The sequence below is a fragment of the Eulemur rufifrons genome, chromosome 4, assembly GCF_041146395.1.
Source record: "Eulemur rufifrons isolate Redbay chromosome 4, OSU_ERuf_1, whole genome shotgun sequence".
Taxonomy (NCBI): Eukaryota; Metazoa; Chordata; class Mammalia; order Primates; family Lemuridae; genus Eulemur; species Eulemur rufifrons.
The window spans coordinates 18911958-18924735 of NC_090986.1; the positions used below are offsets into that span (position 1 = coordinate 18911958).

The 12778-nt window shown below is 36.8% G+C and overlaps 1 protein-coding gene across 1 annotated transcript in view; it reads right to left on the bottom strand.

The window, feature by feature from the left end:
- Positions 1–4032: 4032 nt before the first annotated feature.
- Positions 4033–12778, bottom strand: part of BIVM (basic, immunoglobulin-like variable motif containing) — a 33027-nt gene continuing 24281 nt past the window's right edge. Inside the window, exons 8-11 of the mRNA XM_069467585.1 lie at positions 11176–11308; positions 8911–8994; positions 6491–6587; positions 4033–5641 (exon numbers count right to left, since the gene is read on the bottom strand). Of these exons, the coding sequence (XP_069323686.1) occupies positions 5348–5641; positions 6491–6587; positions 8911–8994; positions 11176–11308 (608 nt within the window). The 3' untranslated portion in view covers positions 4033–5347. The remainder of the gene's footprint in view (positions 5642–6490; positions 6588–8910; positions 8995–11175; positions 11309–12778) is intronic.

The window sequence follows — 12778 nt, forward strand, 5'->3', positions numbered from 1 at the left end:
AGAGTAGCTCTCGGAAAGACCACAGCTCAGATTCAAATCCCCCAGGGTGCCTCATTATAGCGTTCAGTGTTGCTGAAGTCACAGTTAAGAATTTCTGTGTGTCGGCTGGGATTGGTGGCTCACGCCTGTAATCCTACCACTGTGGAAGGCCTAGGTGGGAGGATCACTTAAGAACAAAAGTTAGAGACCAGCCTGAGTAACATAGCAAGACCACATCTCTAAAAGAGAGAGAGAAAGAGAATCTTAGTAACAAAAACAGCGACCGCTTCAATGTGAATAATGTGCTAGTTTGCAAAGTGGTTCTACCACATTTATTCATCTGAGTTTCCATCCAGTCCTGGGTGTAGGCAGGACAGAATTTTATTTATGAGAATGAAAGGGGACAAAAGGATCTGTTCAGGGGCTTGTTAAACTGTTGGAGATTGGCAGAGTTGGAACCTAAGCTACCTGTCTTCTAATCCGTTGCTTTAACTTGGATTCAAACCAGCTTGTGGAGGGAAACAGACAGTGAAGAGACATTTAGACTGTCTGAAAACCCCAACCTTTGATATCCTGGGAAAACTCTGAAAAGCAGGAACTGGAAGAGAAGACAGAAGATAAGTAAAGGAGGAAACTGAAGAAGACCAACACTTAATGGTAAAGGGAGAAAACTGAGAAGGGAAACCTGAAAAGAAACGTATAGCAAAAGATATTTATCAAAGTTAAGAAACAAATGTTAGACTAGGAGAAACATGGACTCATAAGCAGATTAAAAGGGGGAAAATTTATTCATCTCAGTTTTCTTTTTTTGCAAGACAGTGTCTCACTCTGTTGCCTCAGCGTGAGGTCAGTGGCATCATCATAGTTCACTGCAACCTCGAACTCCTGAGCTGAAGGGATTCTCCCACCTCAGCCTCCCCCAGTGCTAGGATTACAGGCATGAGCGACCATGCCCAGCCCTCTTCATTTGAATTGATGCAGAACAACCACTCACAATATTCAAAATCCATTGATATTAAAGGGGAAAAAAACATAATACAATAAAAAAAGAAATAAAGAAAAATCAACTAGGCGTACTGGCATTCACAGGTAGTCCTACGTATTCTGGAGGCTGAGGCAGGAGGATCACTTCAGCCCAGGAGTTTGAGGTTGCGGTGAGCTAAGATCGTGCAACTGTACTCCAGTCTGGGCAGCAGGGCAAGGTCCAGTCTCAAAAAAAGAGTTTCTGTGTCTGTGCGGCCATCTGTAATCAGGGCATCAAACCAATCTTGCAGACTAGTAAGGATTAGAGGCGTTGCACTTAGCACTACTATAAATGATAGTATTAACGTATTTGTTCAAATTTGAACTATTTAAACTAGATTCAAACTCAGTGAAAAGGCTGATTTAAAGGAGCAAGTAGTTGTTTTTTTTAAAGGAATCCTTCATAACAAAAGTATACAAGACATCAGTTTTTAGCAAAACCATTTCTGTGCCCAAACACATGGTTCACAGTAGCCATGTTTAGTTGACCTAGTCACAACTAAATTTTTACCATGAATAATCCTGACAAAGTGCTTTTTGCATTTCCTCCCTATGTGATCCCCAGAAATTATTCCTAGTTGTGTTTTACTGAGGTTAATATAATTGCCTGTTCGATTTTTGTCTTTTCCTCACAGTAAACTGTAAATTTGTTGAAACCAGGAACTATTTTGTGGACTACTACATCCCCCACTCCCAACACTTACCAAGAGTTCCATAAATGTTGCCTAAATGACCTCTTAAGTCTCCAGTCTAAAGCTCTTCAGTGCACCTTACACTCTGCTAAAAGAATTTTGTTGGAGGTCAAGATGTTTGTTCAGATCTCATTTGAGCCATATATTAATAATAGCCTTTTGTTATGAGCTGAATTGTGCCTTCCAAAATTCATTTCTTGGAGCCCTAACTCCCTGTACCTCAGAATGTGACTGTATTTGAAGACAGGACATTTAAAAGTGATTCATTAAAATGAGGTCATTAGAATGGGCCCTAATCCAATCTGGCTGATGTCCTTATAAGAGGAAATTTGGACATACTAAAAGACTCCAGGGATGCCTGGACTGCCTGAGCACAGAGGAAAGGCCACATGAAGACACAGAAAAGTCGGCCACCTGCTAGTCAGTGAGAAACCTCAGAAGAAACGAAGCCGGACAACACCTTGACGTTGCACTTCCAGCCTCTAGAACTGTGAGGAAATAAATTTCTGTTGTTTAAGCCACTCAGTCTGTGGTATTTGGTTATGGTAGCACCCTAGCAAACCAAGATACCCTGTAATTGTAGGAAGTTTCTTCAGAAGTGAGAACCTCAGTTTCTACCAGTGAAATGGGAATGCCACCAATGTCTTAAGAGTTGTCTGAGATCATCAATTTAACATGAAACACTTAGGAATGGTGCTCAACTTTGTTGAGTGAACGACTGGGCAGGGAGAATATGGGTAAAATTGAGATGCAGCATGTGATGGATCCCAGTGCAGCTGCCTGAGCCCCTCCCGTGTCTGGGAGAAGGCACGTTGGGAAGTATTATAGCTGCTGCACCAGGTTGGCCTAATGATGGGACATAATTCTTTCACAGTAATAGTAGGGAAAGGAAGAGTTATAGGATTTGATCTAAATTAACTTTTTTTTCTGCCTGGGAGCTAGGTAAAAACATAGCCACTGTAGATATTTGAGTACTGTAAGTATTTTTCAAAACCAGAACAGGCCCAGCGCAGTTGCTCACACCTGTAATCCCAGCACTTTGGGAGGCTGAGTCAGGAAGATTGCTTGAGGCCAGGAGTGCGAGACCCCAGTTTACAAAAAAAATTTTAAAAATTATCCAGGCATGGTGGCGCACACCTGTGGTCCCAGCTACTCAGGAGGCTGAGGTGGGAGGATTGCTTTAGCCCAGGAATTTGAGGTTGCTGTGAGCTATGGTGATGCCACTGCACTCTAGCTTGGGCAATAAAGAGAGACCCTGTCTCAAAAAACAACAACAAAAGAGAGCAACATTTCTTGAATATGAAATAGTACCTTAAAGGAACAACTGCTAAAAGATGTATATTTGAATAGATGTATATTTGAAGGAATTAGCTCCTTTAGATGCTCTTTAAAGGGCTCTCTATAAAGAATCTGAATAGTATAAAATGTACATCTTTTGAAATAATAGCAAGCTCTTAATAGCACTTCCTATCTAGAAGGCACTGTTCTAAACACTACATGTATTTGCTATTTATTCTTTAGAACCATTCTTAAGTAGGTACTATTATCCTCATTTTACTAATGAGGAAATAAGCACATAAAAATTAACTTTAACTTGCCCAAAGCAATATACCTAGTAAGGGCAGAGCCAGCATTTGAACCTTCATTGTATCTATGGAGACTCCTAAGAAGAGTTGACCAAGAAATCAAATATAACAGGAGTGTCATATTCAAAGAGAAGTATGTAGTAACTCTTGCTTACAGTTTCTGGAAAAACAGTCTCACTAGACCTAAACCTCCGTGTGCTCTTAATAACTGCCACCAAAGTTTTAAGCCAAGTTATTAAGTGATCATATGTATCAAGACTTTTGTAAAAATTGATTATGGTCAATAAGAGTCTGAAAAAACTCATCCTTTTTTCCTAAGTGTCACCCTATTCTTTAATTTCTTATGTTGCATTTTTCTCCTTTCCTCTTGGTTCTTCCTACCTACCTCTTCTCCAAAATATTCCATTGACTATATGAAATTGCTAATATTCAACCATGTATGACCTACAAAAATAACTTCCTTTGGTTCAACTAATATAAGAATTGAATTTTCTATTTCATATTATATTAGAAATCAAAATTATAGTCATCATGTATATTGTTTCAACTATTACAAAAGTAAGATTCAAGACAGTTTCTTATAACACACTAGGTTAGGCAGAAATCACAAATTGTCATGTACTTCAAACAAAGTTATAAGGGTACTCCCCACATAAAACAAAGGTTCAAAAACATTCACATGATTAAAAGTAGAAAACAAAACTTTATTTGATGAAAACTTTAAAAGTTCCAGTATGAAGTAACAAAATCAACAACCTACAAATTTCTTTCAGTCCTCTGCATTTCAAGCAAAATATTCTCTTCAGAAAAATGACCATTTCATAATATATATCCCCTTCTGTAGGCTATGCATGTATGAGTGGATAAATGGATATAAAATTCAAGAGAAAAAAATGGAAATATTTTAAAAATAAAAATCTGAACCCCCTCCTTGAGGTGTATTGCGATATGGTTACCAACATATTCAGCACCTTGTAATCACCAAGTTACTGATTTGAGTCCGGAAACAAGCCCCTGAATAAAAGAACAAGAGATCCTGGTCATATGAGTCACAGGTTGGCAGCAGAAGGAGAACCAACAGCAGCTAGAGAGGAGCTCAAATATATGAAATCCACACTTCCGAATTATTTAACACTCACTTCAAACAGTTAATTATCTCTATGGTTTAAAAAAGGAAACAGCTCAGAGTTTGGAATATGGATAGTTGTCCTCTGAGTAATGCGGACATTCCTAATGCGTCTTCAATGCTGTTGTCAACTCCTTATTGAGGAACTAGTGAAATATCAGCAGATCTCATTTCACAGATAACTTTGGGTATAGAAACTTCCGATGCCACTTGTTCTTTTATGTTATCCCTAAAACAAGGTTCATTCTAGACTTACAGAAGTCATACCAAGTCAAGAAAGTCAAAAATATCTGGATTAATGCACTAAGTCACTCATTTGCACCAATAGAAAGGATCAGTTTCTTACATCTTTTCTCTTTTGCCTCAGTAGTGAGAATCCTGAGAAAATTAACCAGGAAACAAATGAGGCGGGCAAGATACAGCTACAAGTAAAAGAATTATTAGACTCACAAAATAATTTTAAATGAGCTTTGACCATGAGTGAAAACTAGAAATGGACAGCCCCAATTTTTTTTTTAAGGGCAGATGGTACCTTACATCTTGATCTTAGGAATAAAACTATCTGTAACAAATGTCTAGGAATCAAGTCGTAAGTCGCTTCATGCTTAAGTATTTCAAATATTGATGCTGTTAAGTGAATTTGTGTTTGAGTTATTTAGACAGCAGCTGTAATTTTATTGGATTTTATGAAACTTTTTGTCCAAGTTATTTATATACTCTTAACTTTAAAAGGACAATAATCTGTGCTTATCTGTTTATATATCTGAAATCACCCATCATAATCATATACAATTTATTTACTGGAGAACTACAAGGTTATGTTTTGTACCACAAGATCTGTTCCTATTTAATGTAGACTTACTAAAATCTTCTACTCTCTTAATGCGGTCCTGTATACAACAGTTATATGTATAATACCAATTTTTCAGTCCCCAGCATAGTCAATCATTCCCATCATAATCACTATAACCCTGGTAGCCACTGTTCCTTCGTTCATGGATACTAGACATCTTTCTCCATGCCGAGTCCTGATGGAAACTAGCACTGAAAGACCGGCCCAGACGCCCATGCTGCTTCTTGGAAATATTGTCTTCACTCTCCGATTTGGCAATTCCCTGGGCATGTGTTGGAGGTTGCGATTCTTGTCTAATGTTTCCAAATGGAAAGTTCCAAAGGCCAAATCTTTGCCAATTAAGTCTCTGGAATGCTATGATGCAATGCAAATTTCCCCCAACCTAAAGAAGAAAAAAAAGTTGGATGAAGAAAATGAAGAGAAATTAATTATACTAATTTGTGGGCCCCTATGAACTGGTTTTTTCCTCCTTCACCTGCCTCAAAACAGTATGTTTCCTTCCAGATATCATCAGAGAACCTTATCCTTCATCTTGCCTGATGGCTGCCTTTACAAAATATAACAATGACCACAGGAGCCAAAACACCTTCCCCACCCCCTGCCTCTCTACCACTCACACTATAACCATCTGCCTAATTCAAATACCAACATCATCCCTCTTCCTCTCCTATTCGTCATACCTTCTTATATGCATACTATTATATCAGTGGGATATCTACGCAATCCACAGTATCTGCCATTCCCTGAGAATCTTTCCCCAAAGCCTTGTTTGTACACATGGCTCTACTCCATGGCCACAGTTAATTTGGCCCAAGCTGGGTTAAGACTGTGGAACTGGATCCACGGCACATAAGTCTTGGTCTAGACTGTTCATCTAAAGGGGAGACATAAATTGAAAGATGATGATATTCAAGAAGTAAATAATCAGACAAAAGGAGAGCTAAAAACAATAAATACCCCACCCCCCACCAAAGAATGAGAGAGACGCCTAGCTTTTAATACTTGGCCTCTGCTATCATTCCAATACCTGGCACTATCCCTTTATGACTTCAGGCTATACTCCTTGCCCTTGGGTTTTAAAGATACTCCTGTGTCCTTAAAATAATTTTCACTTTTCTGTCTAAGATGGTCCAAACTGGACTTCTGTTATTTATAGCCTAAAGAACACTGAGTACAATCCTGCATTTGGTCAGCTAGGAAATGTTTTCAAATACAAGAGTGTTCTTCTTACCTTCTTTGTTTTTCGATACTGTAGCCCCCTCTCTAAGTGCCGGATATCTAGGTATTCTGGATTTTGAGTGTTCAGATCAGTAACAATATCTGCCCACCTATAGTTAAGAAGAAAAGATGAGCACAATTTTCCTTAGGTCCAAAGTATCATTGTAATGGAACATTTCACATGAGCAAGTTGCTGTAATATTATCACAGCAATAATTGTCAACTCTCTTATCTCAGCATTGTGTAATCTCATAACTTTAATAACATCTTGCTTTTATGACAGGTCTGTTTATCCAACCATTGCCAAGGTTCTCAGTTTAAAATTGGTAACTTTTCCTATAAAATAAACATATATCAAATGTTAGGTGATATCCTGCAGGCTAAAGCAGCAACATGTCATATTTCCCTTTTAATTATAGTCAAGTCAATTTTTAAAAGAATTAGAAGTTAATATGTCTTTATTAAGAAATAACATGATTGTGCAGAAAATCCAAGGAATTTATTCATACAAAACAATTACTAGAACTAATAAGTGAATTTAGTAAAGATGTAAGATTCAAAGTCTACATAGAAAAATCAATTGTACTTTTTGTATTCAACCAGCAAAAATTAGAAAATGAACATTTTTAAAAAATCAATTTATAATAGCACCAAAAAATATAACACACTTAGGAAAAATAGCATTAAAAAATATAACACAAAAGACATAGAAGACTCCATCTTGAAAAATGTAAAATATAGCTGAGAGAAACTAAAGCTTTATTTAAGTGGAGATACAGTCCATGTTCATAGACTAGAAGATTCCATACCGTTATGATGTCAATTCTCCCCAAAATAAACTATAAATTTGATAGCTTCTATCCTAACCAAAATCTCAATAGACTTTTTAGCAAAAAATGACAAATTCTAAAATTTTTATACAAAATCAAAGGTCCTAGAAGAGCCAAAACAATCTTGAAGAAGAAAAATTCAGGATTTAGTATAAACGACTACAGGATTTATTATAAATGACAAAATTAAGAGTGTGGTATTGGTGAAAGGATAGACAAACAGATTAGTGGAACCAAGTCCAGAAAAAGACCACACATATATGGTCAGTTGGTTTTTATTAACAGCAGAGGTACACAAGAAATTAAACAAGGAAAGGAAAATCTTTGTAAACCAATTGTACTGGAATAACTGCATAAACATTGGGGGAAAATCAAACTAGACCTCTACTTTATACCACACACAAAAATTAATTGAAATGGATCATAAACCTAAACATAAAATCTATAAAGCTTCTAGAAGAAAACAGGAGATTATCTTTGAGGTCTTGGGGTAGGTAAAATTTTCTTAAAGAGGCACAAAAAAGCACATAAATACAAAACTGATAAAATGGATTTAATCAAAATTAAGAATTTGTGTTCATCAGAACTTCTGTTCATCAGAAAGGTACAATCACTTTGGAGAACTTTCTCGGTTTCTTAAATACACATATACCCTATGAATCAATAATTTCACTCCTAGGTATCTACCAGGGAAAAACAAAACATACATCCTCAAAAAGACTTATACAATAAAATGTGGTATATCCACACAAAGGAAAATGATTTGGCCATATAAAGGAATGAAGTTCTGATCCATGCTACAATATGGATGAACCTTCAAAACACTGTATTAAGTGAAAGAAGCCAGACATTAAATGCTACATATTATTTAACTCCATTTATATGAAATGTCCAGAATAGGCAAATCCATAGAGTCAGAAAGTAGATTAGTGGTTGCCAGGGGTTGGGGGAATGGTCAGTGACTGTTAATAGGCGTGGGGTTTTTTTGCAGGGTGATCTGGAATTAGATAGTGATATTTGGTGCACAATTCTGCATACTAAAATCCACTGAATTGTATGTTTTTAAAGGGTGAACTTTATGATACATGAATTATATCTTAGTAAAATTGCTATATAAATTCTTTTAAAAGACTTGTACATGAATGTTCCTAACAGCTTTATTCACAATAGACCAAAACTCAAAACAATCCAAATGCCCATCAACAGGAAAATGGATAACAAACTGTAGCATCCTCATACAACAGAGTACTCAGGAGTAATAAAGTACTGATACACATAACAGAGAAATCTCAAAAATGTTACTTAAATGAAGGCACATACACAAAAAAAATATTGTATGATTCTATTTACAGGGAATTCAAGAACCAGCAAAATAAATTTATGATGACAGAAATCAGAACAGAGGTTGTCCATGGACATTGATAGGAATGGAGAATGAGTGTACTTTCTGTGGTAATGAAAATGTACCGTATCTTGTTTGGGGCGGTGATTACGCAGGTGCATACATTTATCAAAACTCATTTAATTATACAGTTAAGATCTGTGCATTTCACTGAATCTAAATCTTATCTCAATTACAGGAAAGAAGGGAAAGTTAACATACTTTTTACAGTGAATGGCAGGGTGTTTTCTGCTTGATTCTCCAATTAAGATCCAATATTCGACTTCCTGTGGTGAGAGAGGGCCCCTGCTAAATATAAAATACATTCAGAGTAAGCTTAATAAAGGTCATTCACTCCCTTGAGTATATTGCTTTAACTATATATTAATAAAAGATATACTAATGTTTATTTAAAGATGGCATTCTTCAATTAATAGAATAGACATTAGAGTTTAGGCTTGGGCAAATTTCTGAAGGTCATTAAAGAGAACTCATAAGTTAAATTTAAGCCTTAATCTGCTATTCAAAATCTAGGGCTAAAAAAAGTTTTATTAATAATATACTATCTCTCGAATCCTAGCAGGGAAAAAAAAGATCCTAGCATACTACCAGCATTCTTCAGCTACTCTCCTTTCACTATGTATTCAAGGAGTTTCAAAATGCATCCTAAAAATAAAACCTAAAACACTGATTCACCTGGGAATTTTTAAACACACTGATTCCCTAATCCCACCCTGGAAATTCGAATTCAAATAGGTCTGGAGTGGAGTCCAGGGATTTGCATAGTTTAAAAAATAAAAAATCTCAGGTGATTCTTAGGTGCAGGCAGAGGTGAAGAACTCTGTTTTAAAAGGTACAAAGTAGGAATAAAATCATGTTTTACATTTGATAGATGTCTGAAATAAAGTGAAGATGCAGGATGAAATCATAAAAGAAACACAGAATAAACCTCGCTTATAAGAAATTCCACCTTCAGAGAGATGAATAAAGCATTGCAGGATTTGGAGAAACCAGGTAGTTTCCCTCTTGCTCCTCATTCACAAGAACACAATGTCCAGCTTCCCGGTTCTCCAAGGTCACTCCTGCCTGTCTCAGGATCCCTCTCTCCTCCTACCCCCAGGGGCCTTTGAGTGGGACTCCAAGACCGGATGGCCTCCACCCCAAAAAACCCATCCTATCCCAATGACCAAACCACATCCTCCCAGCACAATGTCCGGCCCCACCTTTAGAGGCAGTTAACGAGAGCAGCGCTGTCTCCCTGTCCTTCTTAGCCACCAACCCCCCAGTCCAGGTGTGAACAGACTAGACACTCACTGGGTGAGGTGGCCATGCCCACCAGTACCTTTACTCAAAGTATTCATGGCTTCTTCTGTTTTCACCAATCCTTAACTAGAACACTGCTCCCTTTGCTTTTTAACTATCCTGACATTATCTCAACCCATCATTAGGAAAACTTGTTAAGGAGAAAAAAAAGTATTTAAAACTCAGTCACCCTCTCTTTTTCAGGGACTGTCTCTTCCAAAAACATGTAAGTTTACCAGTAAAGATATAGAGTGGGGGGGGGGGGTTAATTTTATTATTATTGTTTTATTTTATTTGGTTTTTGGGTTTTTGTTTTTGTTTTTGAAACAGGGTCTCATTCTGTTGCCAGGGCTAGAGTACAGTTATGTCATCATAGCTCACTGCAGCCTCCAACTCCTGGGCTCAAATGATCCTCCTACGTCACCCTCCCAAGTAGCTGGGACTACAGGCACGCGCCACCACACCTGGCTAATTTTTTTATAAATTTTTTGTAGAGACAAGGGTCTCACTGTTGCCCAGGCTAGTCTCAAACTCCTGGGCTCAAGTGATCCTCCCACCTTGGCCTCCCAAAGCCCTAGATTACAGGCATGAGCCACCTAGCCCAGCCAAGATATACAGTTAATAAAATATAATAGAAATGTTGGATTAAGAAAGAAACAAATATAACCATGAAGGTAATAAAGTTCCTGACATTAGAAATAAAAATTGTCTCTGAGCTTCCTTTCAACCAGGACAAAGTGGGGACCCAGATAAATTCCATGTTTTTCACTGTACGAAAAAAAGATGCTTTTTAATTTACTTGGTTGTAACAGTCTTCTTGACACTGGATTCTGTACTACATTGTTCATGGGGGACACTACATGAGGCACTGAGACATAATCTGGAAAGTCTTTTCCAACTCTTTTGTAATATAATAAATGTAACAGTGACTTTTCAAGTGGCTTTCTGTTGTAATGACTGAACAACAGTATCTAAGTGGATATTTGTTAAAGCACAATTAAATAAATGAAATTCTGCAAAAGAATAAATTATAATGTTTACAGAATAGTCTAATGATGTCAGGACAGTAGATTACCAAGCCTTCCAATTTCAAAGAGACTTAGAATATCTCTTAATATTTCCTAAAATTCTGTCTACAGCATATTTTCCTGGTGAAGTATCCACATGCAACACGCAAATGCTTACCTGAATGCTTTATTAGCTTTAACAGGGGTTGCTTCGAAGCCAATTGGACAAAAATAATGATTTTGACAATGGTAGATAAAAGCCAGCGATTCGTCTTTCAATCCACGTGTTAACTTTGACAAGGCCCCCGAAGCTACAAAGAACAGAACCAAACAAACAAACTGAGGGCCAGCAAAGCAATGTCCAGGCTTCACACAAAGGACTAAAGACTGAAAGACAGAAAGACATTACTTGGAACACACTGACACTGCTGGGGGGAAAATGAGAAGCTATTGATAGATACCAAAAATATTAATGAATTTATTTTCAGTTTTACCCTTTAAATTGAAAATCAGATAAACTCGTTAGCAAACTAAAAAAATGAAATATGTCCTTGCTCATCAAAACCTAATAATACACACAGTTGTCTATGAAATTTAATTACTGTATAAAGCCTAGTGCCTAGTGTATATAGCAAATGATCTCAACTTTTATGGTTGCGCACATCCGATGCAAGATGCAAGTTTACCCAGTCACTAAAAATTTCTGAATAAGCATGCCCAACATAAGCACATTTGTTTATAAACTATATACATATCCTACTGTACTAATATGTCTTTATAAAAGATATACAAAAAGTAGTAATTTTAAATTAGATTAAAATATAAACATGCTAATATGTATGTAGCATGTACATCCCAATTTAAAGACTACTGATGTATACGGATAAATGTAAACTCCAGATAATAAACAAGTCCCAAAAATGCAAATTTCTGCCACTAACACACACTTTAATCTTTCCACTAAAGTTACAGAGACTAGAGGAGCAGCTTTCACAAGCCAAATGATGAGATAACATCTCGACAGAGACAGGCTGGTAGTACCACCACGACCTCTTATACCCACTCTTCCTTGTATATTTCCCATAACTATAATATTGTTGTCAAGAATTGCAAAAGTATTACCAGAATAAAAAAGTTTTTATCAGCACTCTGTACTCAAAACCATTAACTGAGGTTTCATTAACTTGTATCTCCCAGAAGAAACTAAATTATTCATTAACAAATAGCCCATTAAAACTGAAAATCCTAAAAATAGCTGAAGTAGATAAAAGCCTGTAAGCCACAGTTTCAGTGATCCACTTTCTGGCCACTGAAATAGCTGAAGACCACAAAGAACATCAGGTCAATGCCTACAGCAGAGATGAGCGAGGTGGGCCCCTGCCCCGCAACAATTTGTGGTGTCCATGAAGACAATAACATTTCTAGCTTAAACTCCAAGGTTTCATCTAGACCTCCTGCATTGATTTGTACTTTACCGCGTACCACCAGAGCATTCCTGAACAGCTAAGGGATCTTTTCTACTAAAATCTCTATTTCATAATGACAAATGACAAATATGTCTTTCTGCAGTTTTTGGATGCATTCCCCTGATAATTTAAAAACTGACAATCTAGGGTCAGCTCTACATAAAGAATTTTAAGAACTAAAATTCAGAAGAGAATCAATTTTCATTTTCATAATTGAAATTGATTGCAGAGAAGTTTTGGGATAGCAAACAAATGTAAATGTGTGGATTTAGACTCCTCAGAAGTTCAATAATTATAAAAGATGTTTATACACAC